At 36.3% G+C, this 20,600-nt stretch overlaps 1 protein-coding gene across 4 annotated transcripts in view; it reads right to left on the bottom strand.

Annotated features, from left to right (window-relative positions):
- BANK1 (B cell scaffold protein with ankyrin repeats 1) overlaps window positions 1-20,600 on the bottom strand; it is a 319,375-nt gene that overhangs the window by 227,893 nt on the left and 70,882 nt on the right. For all 4 annotated transcript variants that reach the window (XM_028491690.1, XM_028491692.1, XM_028491691.1 and 1 more), the window contains exons 3-4: window positions 9,209-9,363; window positions 854-992 (exon numbers count right to left, since the gene is read on the bottom strand). In XM_028491690.1, coding sequence (XP_028347491.1) covers window positions 854-992; window positions 9,209-9,363 — 294 coding nt within the window. The remainder of the gene's footprint in view (window positions 1-853; window positions 993-9,208; window positions 9,364-20,600) is intronic.

Genomic DNA, 20,600 nt, shown 5'->3' with positions numbered 1-20,600 from the left:
TAAAAAGAAAACAAAAAAGCTCAGGATGCATTTGATATACTCTTTAATTTTAAATATTTTTTACTACATTTCCAAATTTTTAATAAGATTGAATATCTTCGTACTTTAAAATATTTTATGAAGTTCACATTTATAAAGTTAGGTAATTTTATTCTCTAATTATAAAAGGACACCATAAATTAAAAAACCAAGTAGTCCTACCTTTATATCAAAACATTCAGAAATTAATATATTAAATTTTGATTTTAGTACAGTTATCACGGCAAGTGTGTCTATTCCATCTGGAATTTTAAATCCAATGCAATTTATCATGCTGAAGCGAAGTTGGATAATAAAATGGTTAGGTTCGTAATTTAAATAAGGAAAAGAGGGAAGATTGTATATAGAAATGGTACCATGATGATAAAATAGTGAAAAAGAACTATGCTTTCCAAAACAAAAATATACTCAAAAAATATACTTTTTTTGCATGGCAAAGAAAGTAAAGAAGAAAAAAGAAAATCATGAATGAAAATCCAAAAGTCTGCTAGTCCTGTTACAATAAAGCAAATAATTTTAGTTCCATATTTAATAGCTGACATATTAAAGTGCTCTCTGCTGACATAAAGTATGTGATGTTACTGGCTGTCATTTTACCACATGGTACACAAACTAAGTTCTCATAATTTACACATTCGTGCTTTTGCGAATCCAGATTAATAATAACAGCCTTGGGTATGTGAAAGCTAAACACAGGAAACACCTGCAGAACAATATTAGTTTCTGTAAGGAACTGAAACCATTTACCATAAATTTATTGAAAGAAACTCAGAATGATGTTTTATATTTATTAAAGCATAAAAAAATTTCTTACCTAAAGCTTTCATACACCAGACTGTCTTATTCCAGAGGGCTGGCCGTGTTCTAATGCATTTACTATTTGACGTAAATTCAACCTCCACAGAATCACCGATTACTTCATCTCTCAAAATAATGAATATTTCACCAGGATTCTATAAGATGAAAAATATAACCCAATTAGGCATTTTTAAAAGTTTTCATTCACCAAAGAACCCAGTGCATTTATTAATGATAAAGGTTGCACATGATAATTATATATCTCCACTGTGTCTGTAGTTTCAGCCATATTCAGAAATGAAATATATAAAGGTGATTCTCACGGCATTTTAAGGGTATCAACTTGATGTCTATTGAATACTCAATTTTTTTTCCCCAACACCAGATTTTGCAACTGAAAAGACAGTGAGGACAGAGCTTCTCCCTTTTCCTCTTACCTCATCCCTGTGTGTGAGGTTCTATCTGAGGGTGATGAGCATCAGTTCACAGACCTCCAAGGAATGTAATTCAGTTGCTAACAAATCTTTTTTTTTTTTCCAAATCCCTTTCCTTTACCTTTCCAGAACTTGGTGTATTTATCGATAAATGAGAGGACTGAACAGGTTTAGCTTTAAGACCTCTTATAATTTAATTATGATGAATTGTTTTAAATGTCTAAGACAGTTGACCCTTGAACAACATCGGAGCACCGACCCTATGCACAGTGGAAAATCCATGTATAATTGATATTAGGCCCTCCGCAATTCAACCAACTACAGATCATGTTGTACTGGGGTATTTACTATTGAAAAAAATCCGTGTTTAAGTGGACCCGTGCAGTCCAAAACCCTTGTTCAAAACAAATACCGTATGCTAACACATATATATGGAATCTAAAAAAAAAAGGTTCTGAAGAACCTAGGGGCAGGACAGGAATAAAGACGCAGATGTAGAGAATGGACTTGAGGACCCAGGGAGGGGAAAGAGTAAGCTGGGACGAAGTAAGAGAGTGGCACAGACATATATACACTACCAAATGTAAAACAGATAGCTAGTGGGAAGCAGCTGCATAGCACAGGGAGATCAGCTCGGTGCTTTGTGACCACCTAGACGGGTGGGATAGGGAGGGTGGGAGGGAGACGCAAGGGGGAGGAGATATGGGGATATATGTATATGTATAGCTGATTCACTTCGTTATAAAGCAGAAACTAACACACCATTGTAAAGCAATTATACTCCAATAAAGATGTTAAAAAAAAAAAATCCATGTTGAAGTGGACCCATGCAGTTCAAAACCTGTTGTTCAAGGGTCAAGTGTAGTTTTAATCTTACCTAATAGAGGTTCTCTGGTTACTCTTTATGATGAGTATCAGTGAAGGTTATTGAGTTGACAAAGGTTATAAATCTAAAAATTTCAAGATTTTATTAAGGTGGAAAAGCTAAATCTATATACATAAGATATAAAGGGTTATTGAAAACCTTTTTGAAAACAATCCAGAAAGAAAATTAAGGATAAGAAGATTAGAATTAATATAGAAAAAAAGAAGGAATAAATATTTATCGAGCATCTATTTTATACTAGGAATTATGCTTTTTATATAAAGCCATTGCCTTTCATCCTAACCAACACAAACACACATACATATACACACAAACAAACACACATACCCCAAAACCAAAATGGAAGGCTATCATTTTTCTCTTTTACAAATAGCGTAACTAATATAGAGAGTTACATTCTGAAGATGAACCAAAACTATCTAAATTTAAAATCTGTACTACTCTTTACATCTTGCTTTTAACCCTTCAAAATAACTAAAATGAAATATATTTTTATGATTATCTCAGATATCACCTTTCAAAGGCTTTCTTCAAAGCCAAACTAAATTTCAGTCCTTCACAAAATAAACAGAAACCTCATTTACATGCTCTTACAAAATTGTGTTTACCCAAAAGTCATTAATTTCAAAGTTCTCTTATTAAATATTATCTCCCTAAGCATAAATCCCACCAATAAAACTTACATTTTTAAAGCTCTGAAAAAAAGAGTTGCTACAAATATGTTGATGTTAAAAAAATCATTTCAGCTGATACACAACCACTTAAGGCATTTCTCCATCGGAGTCTAGCACTCTCCAATATTTGTCCACAGATTATTCTGAACTAAATTTCTCCACACCAAGTAAATTGCTCATCGAGAAAAGATCCCACAATTCCACCTATTGCTCTGGCCTCACACACCCTACATGTCGGAAACACCTCTCTGTTTCTTCGCTTGTGCCTCCCCACGCACTGCTTCATCTGAGTGCTCACATCTGCCACCTCCTCTTCACAGGACCTCACTGCCAGCACAGTTCTTCAGTTCCTCCATTGCTCACATCTCACTCCTTACTTTGAAGCTTTAATGACTTCCCACTTCACGTTGGCTCAGAGCCCCAAGATCCTCAGCTTCAAACTTCTTCGGAGTTCTCTTCCCTGAGTACATCATCTCTTCTTGTATAACTTTGACCTCTCGCTTTCCAAACTCAGTGAGCCTTAGCATCCTCTCACGAGGGCTCACACAGGTTGCTTCTTATGCATCAGATTCTCTCCCTAACAGAGGGCAGGACGCCACCTTTCAACCATTTCCAGAGAAGAGTTCTCAACAAAAGACAAGCATACAGACCACCCCCAAGGAGGCACTGACACCTCATTTGTACCCGGGACCAGCTTCATGGGCATGTAACCTCTGCAGCTTCACAGGCTCTGCGCTTGGAAGAGCGCTGCACTTGCCTTAATGTTCTGCTGTTGCAGCTTGAAATGCTTAATAATTTGAACAGAGGTCCCTACCTTTTCATTTTGCACCGGGCCCTGCTAATTAGGTAGCTGTTCCTGTTTGTACATACGTCGGCATGCCCTTGAGCTCCTCCTCTCCCTCCATCTCCCCATATGTATCCTCTCCATCGAGGTCCAACTCAGGTTTCACGCACAACTTCCGAAGGAATCGTGAAACATTTCGCACCTGTACTCCTCATTTGACCCTTTCTAAGCCATGCCCTCTGGTCTTACTACGCTTTTCATGCCCGTGTCTAGGCTTCCCAGATAGATTTTAAACATCCCGAAGGTATTTTTATTTTTTCATGTTGTTGCGGCATCTTGTAAGAATTAGGTACATAAGAGATAATCTGTATTTATTTTTCAATTCAGATAGAATACCTCTATAAAAATATGACATTTTTTACATTGAGCAAGCTCTGCTCCTCAGCCCCCCAGGACTCACAGCTTCATCTGCTTCCTGCATCTCCATGCACGAAGGGGGCTTCGGAGGAGGGAAGGCCTGCACTCGTCCAGCCCTGTCCTTAATTATTATGGGCATCTTAATTAAAGATATAATTATTTGGGCACATTTAATTCAATGGAGGAAATATTAGGACACTCAAATGGTCATAAATTTAGTGTTATCAGTTATGAAGCCATTATTTTGCTCTCAATCTTTCTGACTTCTCTGTTTATCCCTTATTTGGCTCTGACCATTCAGAAAGAGAAGGAGTTATAGTAATGATCACTTCCAAACTCTACAGATTCGCTGCAACGGTCACAACCCTTGAGACCTCACCAAAAGGGCTGGAACTTTGTCTACAATACAACACAGGTAGTGGAGTTTCTAGACTGTCAGGATGGGTGTCTTTAGGCTTTAATGAATCATTAAGTACCGGTAACAAAGGATTTTGATCTTAGTGGATCATAGCAGCTTACTATGACCTGCACACAGACAAATGGCTCTTTTCATATTCATAATTAATAGGCACTAGCTCTACAAGCTCAGGAGCATGGGCCTCATTAAGCCAGCACTGTGCAAGTCCCTGCAGCTGACCCTGATCTGACCCGTGACAGCAGAGCAAGGATTCGGTCATGGCAATGGTTCCAAATTTGGCTACTAATTCTCACCTTCAGAATCACCTGGGAAGCTTTTAAAACTCCCAGCGTCCAGGCCATAACTCAGACCATTTACATCTGAATCTCTGGGGGTAGGATTCAGACATTATTACTTTTTAAAACTTCCCCTAGTAATCCTCTATCTGCTGCTTAGTTTAAGAACCACTTGGTTACAGGGAAAAAACATCTTTTGTCATCGTAAAACCTTATCTCGAAAGGGGTAATACTTCACAACATGCACATTTTAGGCATTGATACACACAATAATCTTTTGCTGCTTTAACTGTATTTTTCCATTAAATCACAGGACTTGACTTTAAGTTAAGGTTGGCTACCAAGGACTAGTGTGTGACTTGGTGTCAGAAATAAGTGGGCAGTGCTGTTAGCTTCTGTGTATTGTTTTAAACTGTACTCAGTGCCAAGGAGTGAACAGGTAGGAGCTAATCTCTGAAGTTTTTGTAGTTTGCCTGTGGGCCCTTCTACAAGTCACACCCCTTTATATATTCTCAGAGTTTCTCTAGATTCACTGGTTATATAATCTATGGTCTATACAGATCTAGGTTTGGCGTCTCATATTATGGTTGCAGCCACAAAGCTAAACATCAGTGAAGGTCAAATAAAATGAAGGTCTTTATTAGGGAATATGCCATGTTCTAGGATTCAGATAGAAAAATGATTCAATGAAATTAATATAGATCCAGATGCTGATAAGGCCCCTTAAAAGGCCTCTTCTGGTTATGCTACAACTTTAAGAACTAAATTTGCTCAAGAAATCAACAAGTGACCCGACTACTTTTAAAAGCATATTTCAGTCTTGTCAGAACAGTAGCAGTGGGAGAATAACATAAATATGAAGAAACATCAGTTAATTATACCAAAGGAAGTAAGAGGTTTGGGGTGGAGAAGAGCTGCGATTGCAGCAGATTCTATCAAAAGGAAGGCAGAATGACATATTGAAGCCCTGCCTACGCAGACAAAACGAGATAGAAAAAAATAAGCTCGCCCTTGACTGCTCTTTAGGATGGTGCTACTGAAGAAGCAATAGAGAGGCCATTACTGGCCCGTGACTGGGGCTCAGGGACGTCACAGCAGAGGCAGGAGGCATCTTGGGAGTAAACCACAGTACTTCCGAGAGGGCCGCCCGCTGAGGAAGACATTCACAGGCTCTCTCTTAAAGATGCAGGTCAAACCCATTAAAAAAAAATCCAGTGACTGAGTCACTTTTTAGAGATGATGCAGCTCTAACGAGTGATCACAGAACAAGTGGCAGGACTGCGGACAAGCCTCTGAAGAGGAGCACGGCCCCCTCGATGCCCCTACTAGGTGATCTGAAGGTGACCTATTATTAAGAGGCATGAATGTATTTCCTACCCGCTGGGGCAGGATTTAACCTTGGCAGTACTGACACGTTTGACCCAGAGAAGTCATCGCTGTGGGGCTGCCCTGTGCACTGCAGGATGTTTAGCAGCATCCCTGGCTTCTACCCACCAGATGCCAGTAGCAACCCCCCAGTTATGACAACAAATCTGACTGCAGACTTTGCCAAATGTCCCTTTGGGAGAGACAGCCAATTCGGTCCCAGATAAGACCCACTGCTCTGAGGGAATCTGCCTGAGAAATTAATGAAATTAGGACTTTGGAGTAAATACACAGTAAAGGGAAAAGAAGCTAGCGAATAACAGACCCGGTCCAGTTCTGGTTTGGATGTTATTCCAATGGAAGGATGCCTCCCAGGTGGATTACCCATCAAGGACAAAAACTGGGTAAGATTCATTTGAACAATGGATGTGTTTATTATTAGCAGGCTTAGAATTCACTGATTTCATAGCTCTCATGATCAATTACCCTAGACAAGACGAAATCAGGAAGAATATGCTAGAAAAGCAAATATCCTCGCCCATACCAACCAAAAAAAAAAAAAAAAAAAAGCTTAACACATACTAAAATAGAACACATATTGCTAATCCTAGAAAAGAGGCAAAATTAAGCAGCAGAATTAAACTGTTAAAACTCATTTAGGTATTTCTTAAAAAGATAGGGAATAACTTACATAACTGGAACACTGGAGGCACATCTTCGCTAGCGCATGAAAAAAAACTGTTGAAGAAAAAAACCTTTTTTCTGCTGTTTTTGAAGGGGTGCAAAATTTCAGGGTCCAGGAAATCCGAAATCCATGGAAAGGAACAATGCTGGGAAAGATGACTCAGCAGAGAGATCAATACTGCCAGGCTCCTGGGGTCAAAAGCAACAGCAGCCTTACCTGCTGCCTCAGTTAAACTATCTACTTATGCTGCTTCTCCAGAGCACAGGAGGGAACAGGGAGAGCATTTCTCCAAGGAGCAGGTCCACAGACCCAAGCAGTTCTGCAGCAAGAGGCAACAGGTGAGAATACAACTAATTCTCTGGTCATCAGAGAGAGAATGAAGACGATGCTATTAGATTGAACCAGTCAACTCAGCACTGGCATGCTGGAAACAGAAAACCACAAGGGGAAATTCACAGATTCTGAAGAAACTGGGTGGGAAAGAGGCACATCTCAAATATGACCCGGTGACTGGCAAGGACAGGGTTGTACATTTCTAGATTTTTATACGATGGCAGGGAAGTCTCAAAAATATCACTTCCAGAGAAAGGAGGCCGTATCCTTAAGTGGACTCTACTTGCCCAGTAATTCAAAGACTTCTCAGAAATGTTCAAAGGTTGTGCTTTCAGACAATTGGCATAGACTGAACATTATCCTGGCAAATCTGAAACATGATTTTCACTCATTTGGATACAAATAATCTTTCCTGTGGTGCTTGGAAATTGGGACTTGGATTCAGACTATACTGAGATCTAGGTTCTGAGAATACAAGGTTTTGACTGGGATGACTGTTTTTGGTCCAGGGATTTGTTTATTTCAATTTTTTAATGTGTAGGTCTGATACTAAAATAATCTTATATGACCTTTCAACTCTTAGGACTGTTTAAAAAGTGGGGTACCCAAGAGAGATTTGGAATTGAAATAATTTAACTGCAGAGGGTCTGAAAGAATTGTATCCATGTCAGTAAAAGCCCACAGTTCTGTTCCTGAAAGAACCCTCACCCTACTCAGCCATCTGAATGAGCTATCTCTGCTTGGAGGGCAGTGGGGTTTAATTTTTGGATTTTGATTTCTCTGCAATTTAATAATGGAAAGGTTTTATATTGTTCAAATTTTACTCTTGCAGATATTTTTGAAAGCAGCTATTTAGACTCATTGCATAATTCCTGGTGAGCAATTTTTAGTTCCAGAGGGTTATTTTTTTTTTCTTTTTTGGCTTTGACTTTACCTACTTGAGAACAGTTCTGATTCCATTTTATAGTCTCTTCTATTTATTTCTGTCTCTTCCATTATTTCTGACTCAATAGGAGCCACTAGTTCTGCTTGTTTGGCCTGATCTCCCTTCCTCAAGTAGGTTGTTAATTGTTCTTTGCCTGATCCTCTATCTCAGTTCCCTCAAACCTGTACAGTTTCAGTTCCTGGGGTCTTTAAGGGAGTGTCAAAGAAGTTTTTGTTCCTCTGGAACTGATAACATTATAAAACGGTGATTGTCCTGCTTGGGGATGGGGCCTGGAGGTGAGGGAATTAAGCTTTCCCAAACTGCACAGAACGTTCTGCTTCTCCCAGGGCTGCTGGTATCATCAGCATCAGGGGATTCTCTCCCAAAATATGCCTCCCAGGAAGCAGACAAGTGCAGCTCCTGTCACATTAACCTACTGGTGTCCACCTGAAGGACCCTCTCATGCAACTCTCAAGGTCGTCCTGTATCTTTTGCTCTTCCTGCTCAAGCACACCATAGACACTGAGGACCAACATCTTTTTATTGTCTGGAGATTACGTAGCCCAAGTTTTGGTCGAGGTCTAGCAGTAGGCTTATTTTAGTGGTTCAGTCCAAAAAAGACTTAGAAGGAAGAAATGTTGGCAACATGTGTTGATATAGTCACCTCCTGAGAAATCCACTCCCTCTAACATTATACTTTTATTCCCCAAAGGACCAGCTCTTCTAGCTCTATGATAGTTCCACTTCATAATGTAAGCCTTTGATATATGTTTTATAATTTAAAAATCAGTGGTCATAAAAAATAAGTATTTTCAAATTCTATTCAAGAATGTATTTCCTTTTATGAAAATAAAATCCTTGATCTGGTTAATATGAATCCAACGTTCTTTTAAATAGCTTGATATATACAGCAATTGTAAATCTGCTTGTAACACGTCAAGTAACATTTAATAAAATGATGCTTTCATATATGTTTCAATACTTTATTATTCAACAAATATGTATCAAATGCCTACTAACTACCAGATATTGTTCTGGGTTCTGAGGACATGGCCATGAACAGAGTAGACAAAAATGCCTCTATGTTGTAGCTTCTAGTGTTAGTTACATTCTAGTGAAATGCAGTATCCATTAAAATAATGCAGTCACTTAAATAACAAGGTGTCTTTACTGACCTCACATGGAATCTCAGCGGGAAGCACCACCGCCTGTGATATGGTGCTTCTTGAAGCTTCTGATAATTCTTCAATTTCCTTTCTCTCACTTATTTGCCCAGAATGTTCCACTCTTAGGTCTGTTGGAATAATGACGTCAAGGTAGTCCTCAGAACCTAGAGGAAAGTTCATGAATGTAGTTTACAATATAGCTAAGGCCATATTATTTCCTCCATTGTTATAAAAACTAATTGCTAAACAATTTATTTATTTATAATTGTTAAACAAATAATATGTGGGACAACGAAACTGAGTTTAAGACAGCTAAAGTAAATGAACCAATGTTAATAACTAAAATAATGCTTCATTATTTAACTAGTATTATAACCTTAAGCTACTAAACTAAATCAAATACATAATATTTTCATCCACTAGTTAAGTATTTTCCCCCCCAAAATCCAACCACCATTTAATATTGTCTCTTAATATTAAAACAATAAATCTGAAAAACGTGAAACTATTTCTTTTCAAGGCCTATAATTAAGAAAATTTATTCATTTTAAATCAGAACCTTATTTACCCTTCACATATATTTATAATTTAAAAAACAAAAAGCATACTAGGAGACAATCACTAAATAAACTAGTATTTCTATGAAACACTAGTTTAATAGTAAAATATTAGTGTTCATCAAAATGTTAATGCGTTCTGTGAAAAAAGTGTCCTAAATAAAATAAGTTGGGTTTCTTTATGGCAGTATTACTAAGAACACTAAAATATGCTCACGTGAATTTTGAATCTCAAAGAAGGGAAAAGAGTATTTGATTTTTAAAACATTTAACATTTATTAACTTAGCATCGTCTCAATCATTAAGACACTTTTCTCTATTGAAGAAGAGTTGTGTTAAGAGAGATGGATAATACTTTTATTACTCAATGTTTCAAAGCCCAGAGCATTTTATTAGGGCCCAGAACCAGTATGACTGGAACCAAGGCTCTCACCACTAGAGACTCTCACAACTGTCATCTTAGGCCAACCTCAAATGTATCTCTCAAATCCTCAAAGAAGGGAACTGGAGAAAAGGAAAGCAGGTCCTGACAGCTAGATACTGTCCTGATACTGTGTGAAGGCCTTGGCGTTGCTAGGAGGTGGCCTCCTGTTCTCCTACGGAACATCAACAATTTTGCAGAACATCACCATCGGACAAGGCCACCTGTCACCATGATGGATTAAGTCAGAGATCAGACCACTTTGTAATCATGTCTGAATCCAGGCAAAAACATGAATACTGTCCAAACCACAAAATAACCAAACATCCTGACCTGGCTCCTGTGACTGACGTTGCTTCTTTACCAATTCCAGTCTCAGCCTCTTTTCACTTCTCTCGCCTTCCAGGTAGGGTAACCAGCTCCTCCCAGTTTGCTTGGGATATTTTTGGTTTGGGCACTGAAAATGCTGTGTCCCAGAGACCCCCTCAGTTTCAAGTATACTGGTATAGCTGGTTACCCTGCTTCTCAATAAGTCGTTAATACACAAAACCATAAAATTACATGTGCTTTTAGACAGCAAGCAAACTATAGCAAAGCCCTGCTTCCATGAACCCTTCCTCAAATCATTTAATGCAACCCTAAACCCTACAATGAGTCTTTTCTTAATACAGTCTTACTGAGGTGTCCCATGGTTCTCCATGGTGGCCTTCTCTTCATTGCAACTAGCAAAAAAAATAGTTCAAGGACAGGTGTGTCCTAGTGGTGTTTGGCAAAAGGGAATTGACAGGATAAAAAGGAAGAAGAGTCAAGGCAATATAGATGAAGCTGGCTAGAATTCTGGTTTCATTGCATCCAGAAAGTGAAGTCAGCAGTTTCATATAGGTAATTCTGTCAGAAGAGCAGAGTAACAAAAGTGATGTCCTCTGGAGAGGAACTGTCTCCATGCCACATCTAAGAAGGAGAGAGTTTTGTTTTGGGTTTTTTTTTTTTCTGTCTTATGAAAGTTACAGAATAAAAGTACAAAAGAACCTGGGATTTCCAGATTCTCCCAGTACGAGTCTTGCTTGAAATGAAATGAAAAACAGTCTTTATTTCTCTAACAATTTTAAACACTTCCATAAGCAGTCTCATTCTCTCTCTCTCTCACTCTCTCTTTCTCTCTCATACACACACACACACACACACACACCCCCCAAATTAGTGAAAGGTTGTATAGAACTGGCTCAATCACTTTGTGAACTGATGAAAGAACAAGGAAACTGATTTCATATTATATATCTTAAAAGGTGTAAGTTGTTCCACTGCAGCAGTATCTAGGATGTTTTCTGCTAATTCATCTGTGGTATTAGGTTAAGAAGAGCTATTTTCTTTACCCTGAGGACATAATCATGGATGTACAAAAGATTTACCTCTATGAATGTTCACAGAAGCACTGTTTATAATGCAGAAAACTGGGAGCAGTTTAAGCAATAAGGGACCAGATAAAAAATGTGTAATGTGATAAAAGATACTGTCACTAATTAAAATTCCATCAAAGAATATTTAACAAGGAACAAGTTTATGATATAAATGAAAATAAATCAAGGTACAAAATTGTCAATTTTGTAGGTTCCCATTTTAGTAAAATAAAAAGTGTAGGACTTCCTGCAGGTTCCATATTTAAGGAGCTTTGGAAGTTGCCACTCCGACCTAACAAACAAAAAGTTGAACAGACTCAAAAATCAATAACTTTTCTTTGATTCTTAAGAGCGGCATGGATACAGCACAAACTGCTGCCCCCAAGGCTGTAGAGACAGGCAGGTGGATAGAGAGTCTCAGCTTACCAGAGCAGAGACTCAGGAGTGGAAACGGCCCCAGCAGCCAGTGCCAGGGTAGAGAAACCTGAACTGTAATTGACAAATTGCTGGACACTCAATGAGGACAAGTCTGAGAGTTAAAAACTCCAGGGGAATTCAGCCAAAAGGTGGGGGGAACACAATATTTTGAAATTTACCTCTAGGAGCTTGATAAGATTCCCACAGCAAATACTGGGGAACATGCCCTCCTGCTTCAGTGGAACCGGAAACATCTTTAAATACTCCAGGACACTCTGCTCTTAACAAGGCCTGCCCTGGGCGGAAACTAGTTAATCAGAGCCAAATCTACTGGGGTATTACCACATTCTAATTGACCAGAGGAAGAGAAATACCCAACTGCAGCCCACTGGAATAATCCTCTCTCACCTAAAGGGGAGAAAAAAACCTGAGAAACTCTTGTGAGGTTCACAGTCCAGAGGTATAGGCTCACTAAAGAACTGAAACCTAATCACAGAACTCTAGAAAGCCTCCTCTCTGCCAACACCTCACCATCACATTACTAAAGGCCTATTTACAGCAGTTCTTTTTATAGAGTATATTATGTCTAGTTATCAAGAAAAATTACAAGGCATACCAAAAGATAGAAAATACAAATTGAAGAGACCAGGGAAAGCACTAGAATCAGACATGGCAGGGATGTTGGAATTATCAGACTGGGAATTTAAAACAACTCTGATTAGAATGCTAAGGGCTATAATGTGGCATGGACATATATACACTACCAAATGTAAAATAGATAGCTAGTGGGAAGCAGCCGCATAGCACAGGGAGATCAGCTCAGTGCTTTGTGTCCACCTAGAGGGGTGGGATAAGGAGGGTGGGAGGGAGATGCAAGAGGGAGGAGATATGGGGATATATGTTTATGTATAGCTGATTCACTTTGTTATACAGCAGAAACTAACACACCATTGTAAAGCAATTATACTCCAATAAAGATGTTTAAAAAAAATTAGACAGAATGCAAGAACAGATAGGCAATGTAAGCACAGAGATGGAAATCCTAAGAAGAGCCATAAAAAAAGTGCTAGAGATTAAAAACACTGTAACAGAAATAGAGAATGTCTTTGATGGATTTATTACTAAAGACTGGACATGACTGAGGAAAGAATCTCTGAGCTAGAGGATATATCAATAGAATCCTTGAAAACTGAAGAGCAAAGAGCAAAGAGAACAAAGACTAAAGAAAAAAAATGGACAGAATATCCAAGGACTGTGGGACAACTATGAAAATTGTAACATATGCATAATGAGAATACCAGAAGTAAAAGAAAGAGAGAAAGGAACAGAAGAAATATTTCAAAAAATAATGACTGAGAATTTCCTCAAATTAATGTCAGACACTAAATCACAGATCCAGGAAGTTCAGAGAATACCAACTAGGAAAATCCCCCCCAAAATGGGATATACCTAGGGATATCATCTTCAAACTGCAGAAAATCAAAAATAAACAAAATTTGAGAAAAGGCTAGAGGAAAAAAATCCTTACCTATAGAGGAACAAAGATAAGAATTATATCTGACTTATCCTCAGAAACCATGCAATCAAGAGAGTGGAGTGAAATACTTAAAAGTGTAAGAGAAATAAACCACCCACCCAGAATTTTGTACCCTGTGAAATTATCTTTTAAAGCTGAAGGAAAAATAGAGATTTTCTCAGACAAACAAATATTGAGATAATTTATTATCAGTGGACCTGCCTGAAAGAAAAAAGAAGTTCTTTAGTGAGAAGAAAAATAATATAGATCAGAAATTCAGATCTGCATAATGAAGGGAGAGCATCGAAGAAGGAATAACTGAAGGTAAAATAAATATTTTTCTTATTTGTGATTGATCTAGAAGATAACAGTTTGTTCAAGATAATAATAGCAACAATATATTCAATAATGTATGCTTATGTACATATCTTATATAAATATTTACATATATACACTTGTGTATGTTTATATATAAATAAAATAAATGCAAGCAATGATATAAATTATAGAAAGGAAGAATTAGGATCATTTTATTATTATAAGGTAATAACACTACTTATGAAGTGATACAGTGTTACTTGAAAGTAGACTTGGTGTTAGTTGTAAATGCGTATTGCAAACTCAAGGATAAACCCTAAAAAAAAATTATTTTTTTAAGTATAACCGATATGCTAAAAAAGTAGAAAAATGGAATCATATAAAATGCTCAATTAAAATCACAAGTGGCAGAAAAAGAGTAGAAGACAAAAATAGGAATAAAGAACAAGGGGAGCAAAACAGAAAACAGTAATGAATATGGTAGATATTCATCCAACTATATCAGTAATCATTTTGAATGTCAAGGTCTAAATGCACCAATTAAAAAACAGAGATTATCACAGTGGATCAAATAACAAGACCCACCTATATGTTGTTTACAAGAAACCCACTATAAATACAGAAACATATAATAATTAAAAGTAAATGGACGGGAAAATACACCATGCTAATACTAAACAAAGGAAAGCAACAGTAGCTATATTAATTTCAGACAGAGCAGACTTTAAAGTAAGAAAAGTTATCAGGGATAAAGAAGGACGTTACATAATGACAAAGGGGTCAATTCTCCAAGAAGACATGACAATTCTTAATGTGAGTATACCTAGCAACAGAGTGTGAAGCTATGCAATGCAAAAACTAATAGAACTTCAAAAAGAACTAGATGAATCCACTACTACCGTTAGAAACTTCAACACCTCTGTCTCAGAAATGGACAGAAACAGCAGGCAGAAGATCAGTAAGGACGTAATTGAACTCAACAACACCATTAATAAACTGCATATAATTGACGTTTATAGACTGCTTCATCCAACAAAAACAGAATGTACATTTTTTTGCAAGCTCACATGGAACATTCACTAAGATAGAACTCATTCTGAGCCATAAAACACACCTTAACAAATTTAAAAGAATAGAAATTGAACAATGTCTGCTCTCAGACCACAATTAAATTAAACTAGAAATCAATAACAGAAAGATAACTGAGAAATCCCCAAATATGTGGAGATTAAACAACATACTTCTAAATAACACATAGGTCAAAGAAGAAATCTCAAAAGAAATTTTTAAAATATTTTGAACTGAGTGAAAATAAAAATATAACAGCAAAATGTGTGAGATGCAGCAAAAGCAGTGCTTAGAAGGACATTGTGAGCATTGAATGCATGTATTAGAAAAGAAGCAAGATCTAAAACCAAATTTAAGTTTCCACCTTAGGTAAGTAAAATTGAAGAGCCAATTAACTTCAAAGTAAGCAGAAGAAAAGAAATAAGAATTAGAACAGAAATCAATGAAATTGAAAATTGGAGAAAAAAAAAAAAACAATGAAACCAAAAGTTGGTTCTCCAAAATGATCAGTAAAATTCATAAGCCTCTGGCCAAGCTAACAAAAGGGGAAGAGAGAGAGAGGGAGAGAGACAGAGAGCAAGCGAGCATGTGAACAAGCAGAAGACACAAATTAATAACATGAGAAATGAAAGAGGGGGACATCACTCTAGATCTCTAGATCCCATGGATGTTAAATGGATAATAAAGGAATACTGTGAACAAGCCAATGCCACAAATTTGATAACCTAAATAAAATGGACCAATTCCTTGAAAGACACAATCTGCCAAAACTCACACAGAAAGAAATAGACAATATGAATAGGCCTAAAGCCTATTTCTATTAAAGATTGAATCAAGAATTAATAACCTTCCAAAATAGAAAGCACCAGGCTCAGACGGGTTCACTGGTGAATTATACCAAACATTTAAGGAAGAAATTATACCAATTCTCTATAATCTCTTTCAGAGGATAGAAGCAGAGGGAATATTTCCTAACTCATTCTATGAGGTCAGCATTACCCTAATACCAAATCCAGACAAAGACATTACAAGAAAACTACAGAACAATATCACTCATAAAAATAGATGCAAAACTCCTTACAAAATTTTAGCAAACCAAAGCCAAAAAAGAATAAAAACAATAATATCATCATATGCAGAAAAATGATGCAGAAAAAGCATTTGACAAAATCCAACACAAAGTCATAATAAAAACTCTTAGTAAACTAGGAATAAAGGGGAATTTTCTCAGCTTGATAAACACTATCTACCCAAACCCTTCAGCTAACATCATTCTTAATGTGAAAAACTTAAAGCTTTCCCACTAGGATCATGTTCAAGGCGAGGATGTAACTCTCACCATCCCTTTTCATTATCATACTGGAAGTCCTTATTAATGCAATTAAGGCAAGAAAAAGAAAAGTTACACATACTGGGAAGGAAGAAATAAACCTGACTTTGTTGGGATGATTTTCTAGTAAATCCAAAGGCATCAACAAAGAAATTCCTGGAAGTGACTATAGCTAAATTGCAGGATATAAGGTGAATATACAAAAGGCAACTGCTTTCCTATATACTAACAATAAATACATGGAATTGGAATTTTAAAATGGAATACCATTTACAATAGTACCCCCTCAAAATGAAATACTTAGGTATAAATCTAACAAAATATGTACAATATCTATATGATGAAAACCACAAAACTCTGATAAACAAAATCAAATAAGAACTAAATAAATGGAAAGATAGTCTATGTTCATGGATAGAAAAACTCAATAGTGTCAAGAGGTCTGTTCTTCCCAACTTGATCTATAGATTCAATGCAATCACAATCAAAATCTCAGCAAGTTACTTTACAGATATGGACAAACTGATTCTAAAGTTTATATTGAGAGGCAAGAGACCCAGAGTAGGCAGCTTAATATTGAAGGTGAAGAACTAAGTTGGAGGACTGACACTACCCTACTTTAATACCTACTATAAAGCTGCAGTAATCAAGATAGTGAGGTCTTGGCAAAAGAAAAATCAAATAGGTCAGTGGAAGAGAGTAAGAGCCAAGAAATAGAATCACATAAACATAGTTAATTACTCTTTGATCAAGGAGCAAAAACAATACAATGGGGCAAAAACGGTCTCTTCAACAAATGGTGATGGAACAACTAAACATTCACATGCAAAAAATGCGTCTAGATACCTTACAACCACCACAAAACCTTACAACCATCACAAAAATTAACTGAAAATGGATCATAGTCCTAAATGTATAATACGAAACTATAAAACTCCTAGAAGATAACGTAAGGGAAAAACATAGATGACCTTGGGTATGATGATACATTTTTAGACACAACACCAAAGTCATGATCCATGAAAGAAATAATTGATAAGCTGGACTTCATTATAATCAAAAACTTATGTATGCAAAAGACAATATCTAGAGAATTACAAGATAAGCCATAGATTGGGAGAAAATATTTGCAAAAGACATTTTTAGTAAAGGACTGTTTTTCAAAATTTATAAAGAACTCAAACTCAACAATAAGAAAATGACCAAATCAATTTAAAAATCAGCCGAAGTTCTTGACAAATAACTCACCAAAGAAGATATACAGGTAGCAAATAGGAATATGAAAAGACGCTCCACATTGTATAATATCAGGGAAATGCGAATTAAAACAACAATGAAATAGTACTACACACCTCTCAGAATGGCCAAAATCTGGAACGTTGACAATACCGAATGTTACCAAGGATGTGGAGCAACAAGAATTCTCATCAATTACTGGTGGAAATACAAATGGTAAGCTATTTTGGAAGACAGTTTGGTGGTTTCTGACAAAACTAAACATACTCGTAACATTCAATCCAACAAACGCACTCCTTGGTGTTTATTCAAATGAGCTGAAAACTTATGTCCACACAAGAATCTACACATAGATATTTAGAGCAGCTTTACTCATAATTCATAAAAACTTGGGAGCAATCAAGATGTCCTTCAGCAGATGAATGAACAAACGGTGGTACATCTATACAATGAAATATTATTCAGCACTAAAATGCAATAAGATATTAAACAATGAAAAGACATGGAAAAAACTTAAATGCATATTACTAAGTGAAAGAAGCCAATCCGAAAAGGCTACACATTGTATGATTCCAACTATATAACATTCTGGAAAAGGCAAAACTGTAGAGACAGTGAAAAGATCTGGTGTTGCTGGGGTCTGGGGTGGAAGGTGGATGGATGAAAAGGCAGAGCACAGATAATTTGGGGGGCAGTGAAAATACTCTGTATGATACTATTAATGATGGGTACATGTCATTATACATTTGTCCAAACCCATAGATTATACAATAGCAAGAGTGTACCCTAAGGTAAACTATGGACTTTGGGGGATTATGATGTGTCAAAGTAGGTTCATCCTTAAATGGTTAAAAAAAAAAAATGTACCATTGTGATGAGTGATGTTGATAGTTGGGGTGGCTACACATACTGTTGGGGGTGGGAGGGAGGGAGTGTATGGGAAATCTCTTGTTATCTCCCTCTCAGTTTTGCTGTTAACCTAAAACTGCTCTAAAAAACAGTCTTTTAAAAAAGTATACATATACAGAACTATATGGTAGAAATTCAAGACGCATTACTGAATGCATAAGAACAGACGAGCTATATAAACCCAAAATAGCAAGAGTGGTTATTTCTGGCTGGTGGAGTTATGAGTAATTTTATTATATCTATATGTATTACTAATAATATCAGTTATTATTAATATATAATACACATAATATTTATTCTGGTTTTCTATAATGAAAATATATTTGTTTTACAGATTGAACTATATACATTTCTCAAATAGAGGAATGAATTGATCAAGTTTACAGACTGAGCACATGTGTCTTTACCCCTCCTCTACAACATGCAAACGAAATTACAGAAAAGATTATTTTCTTTATGTATCATGAAGTAAAAATTGTTAGGAAGCACTGCTCTGCAGATAATATGTGAAATAAACCAACTCATCACAAATCACCTCATGTTCAGGTGATCTAAGCAATCTCCAAAAATATCACCCAGAATAAAGGTGTCTCTCCTCTTGTAAAATAAATATAATGCTCGGGGAAAAAAATCATAGATATCCTAAGGTAAGATAATTTTGTGTAATTTTCTTAGCAACCAATCAAATTACATTGTAAGCTGAGTAAAAGAATAAAATAGTTAAGCATTAGAAAATAAAATTTCCTTTATGAATTAAGTTGCAAAATCTGTTATATATCTAATTTTTAAAGCATGCCATATGCTTTTCAAAATCAAAACTTTTTAATACTGTTTTTTCAAAAAGATATAATTTTAGTGTAGATTTTTTTATACTTTGTTTTTATTTGCTTTTCAATTGATTAAATCCTCATTGGGCATGAGGACAGGTTTTCTGATAATTAACAGAACGAGGTGAAGACTGAAAAAAGGTAGAATCTTTTATTGCTATCACACTTGAACTGCTTTCATTATAGTGATTTGATGAAAAAAGAAGTTATTCCTCAATGCCCAATGACCCTTCAAACCTATCAACAGTTAACAGACAAAGCAAGTTTCAGCTTTCATCATAAATGAATTGGAAACAGAGAAAGAGAGATAGACAGACAATAATCTAGAAGATACATGTCTCCTGCTAAAAAAGAAACTTCCTGTCTTCTCATGCAACCTTGGAAAAAGTGCTGTGCACTCTAAGCTTCAATCTCCTCAATTATTTAATGGGGTAAATATGACTTCCTTGTTGGATTGTTTTGATTACATTTAATAATATGTATAATGTGTCAGGCCTACGATAGGCACTCAATATTAGTTTCCTTCTCTTTTCTAATTTCTTATATCAAATTGAATAACAGCAATTTTTTTTTATTTTCAAAAGATCATAAATCCATCTTTCTCAGTTTCTATAGCCAACTATGATTCAGAAAGGACTGCAACATACCCCTGGAATTTCAACACTGAACATCTTTGTTTTTGTCAAGTTTATAATTTAGTATATGATTCTATAATCACAATGTAGCTGATTTTATTAAGTATGCTTAAGGCAGTACAGATTCTAGCATGCTTTCCTGGAGTTTTAATGTCATACCAAAGACTACAGCACTCTGCACCACTCAGGTAAGTTAAACAGGTATTTCTCCAAGAGGAAAAGAAAACAAACTGTACAAAAAGATGTAATTTTTACCAACCGTTTAGTCTAGTCCTCAACTTTCTTAAACAACCTTTGTTGTCTGTGGTACATTATAAGGGGCACAAAATAAGGAATATTTCATTTAAGGCTATGTCCAAAGAAAAATAATAATGGTCATAATAAAACTTCTTACCTAACAAATATATATAAAAATGAACATACTCAATATAGCTAAGCAAATGTTGGTTTCCAATAATAAGATAAATCCTCTTTGTTTGAAACACCCACATTCATCCTGGCACTGTAACTGCACAAACTCTACCAGCTAAAGTTCTCTCAAACGTTAGCATCAATGTATATTTATATTTTACTCTTGGTACTTTAGTCTTTTAATTTCAGTTCATAACATGCAGGAATAGTTCCAAGGCAGAGTATATGTAAGGAGATGCTGTTTTTGGTGGCCTGTGTGTTCCATTTTTACCTGCATTTCCATTTCCATTCTGTTTATTATATTTTCTCCTTTTTCCTACCTTTCCCCCTTCTATTCCATCACCCATTACCCACTCTTC

Source organism: Physeter macrocephalus, chromosome 7 (genome assembly GCF_002837175.3).
Source record: "Physeter macrocephalus isolate SW-GA chromosome 7, ASM283717v5, whole genome shotgun sequence".
Lineage (NCBI taxonomy): Eukaryota > Metazoa > Chordata > Mammalia > Artiodactyla > Physeteridae > Physeter > Physeter macrocephalus.
This window is presented reverse-complemented; position numbering and strand designations above follow the sequence as displayed.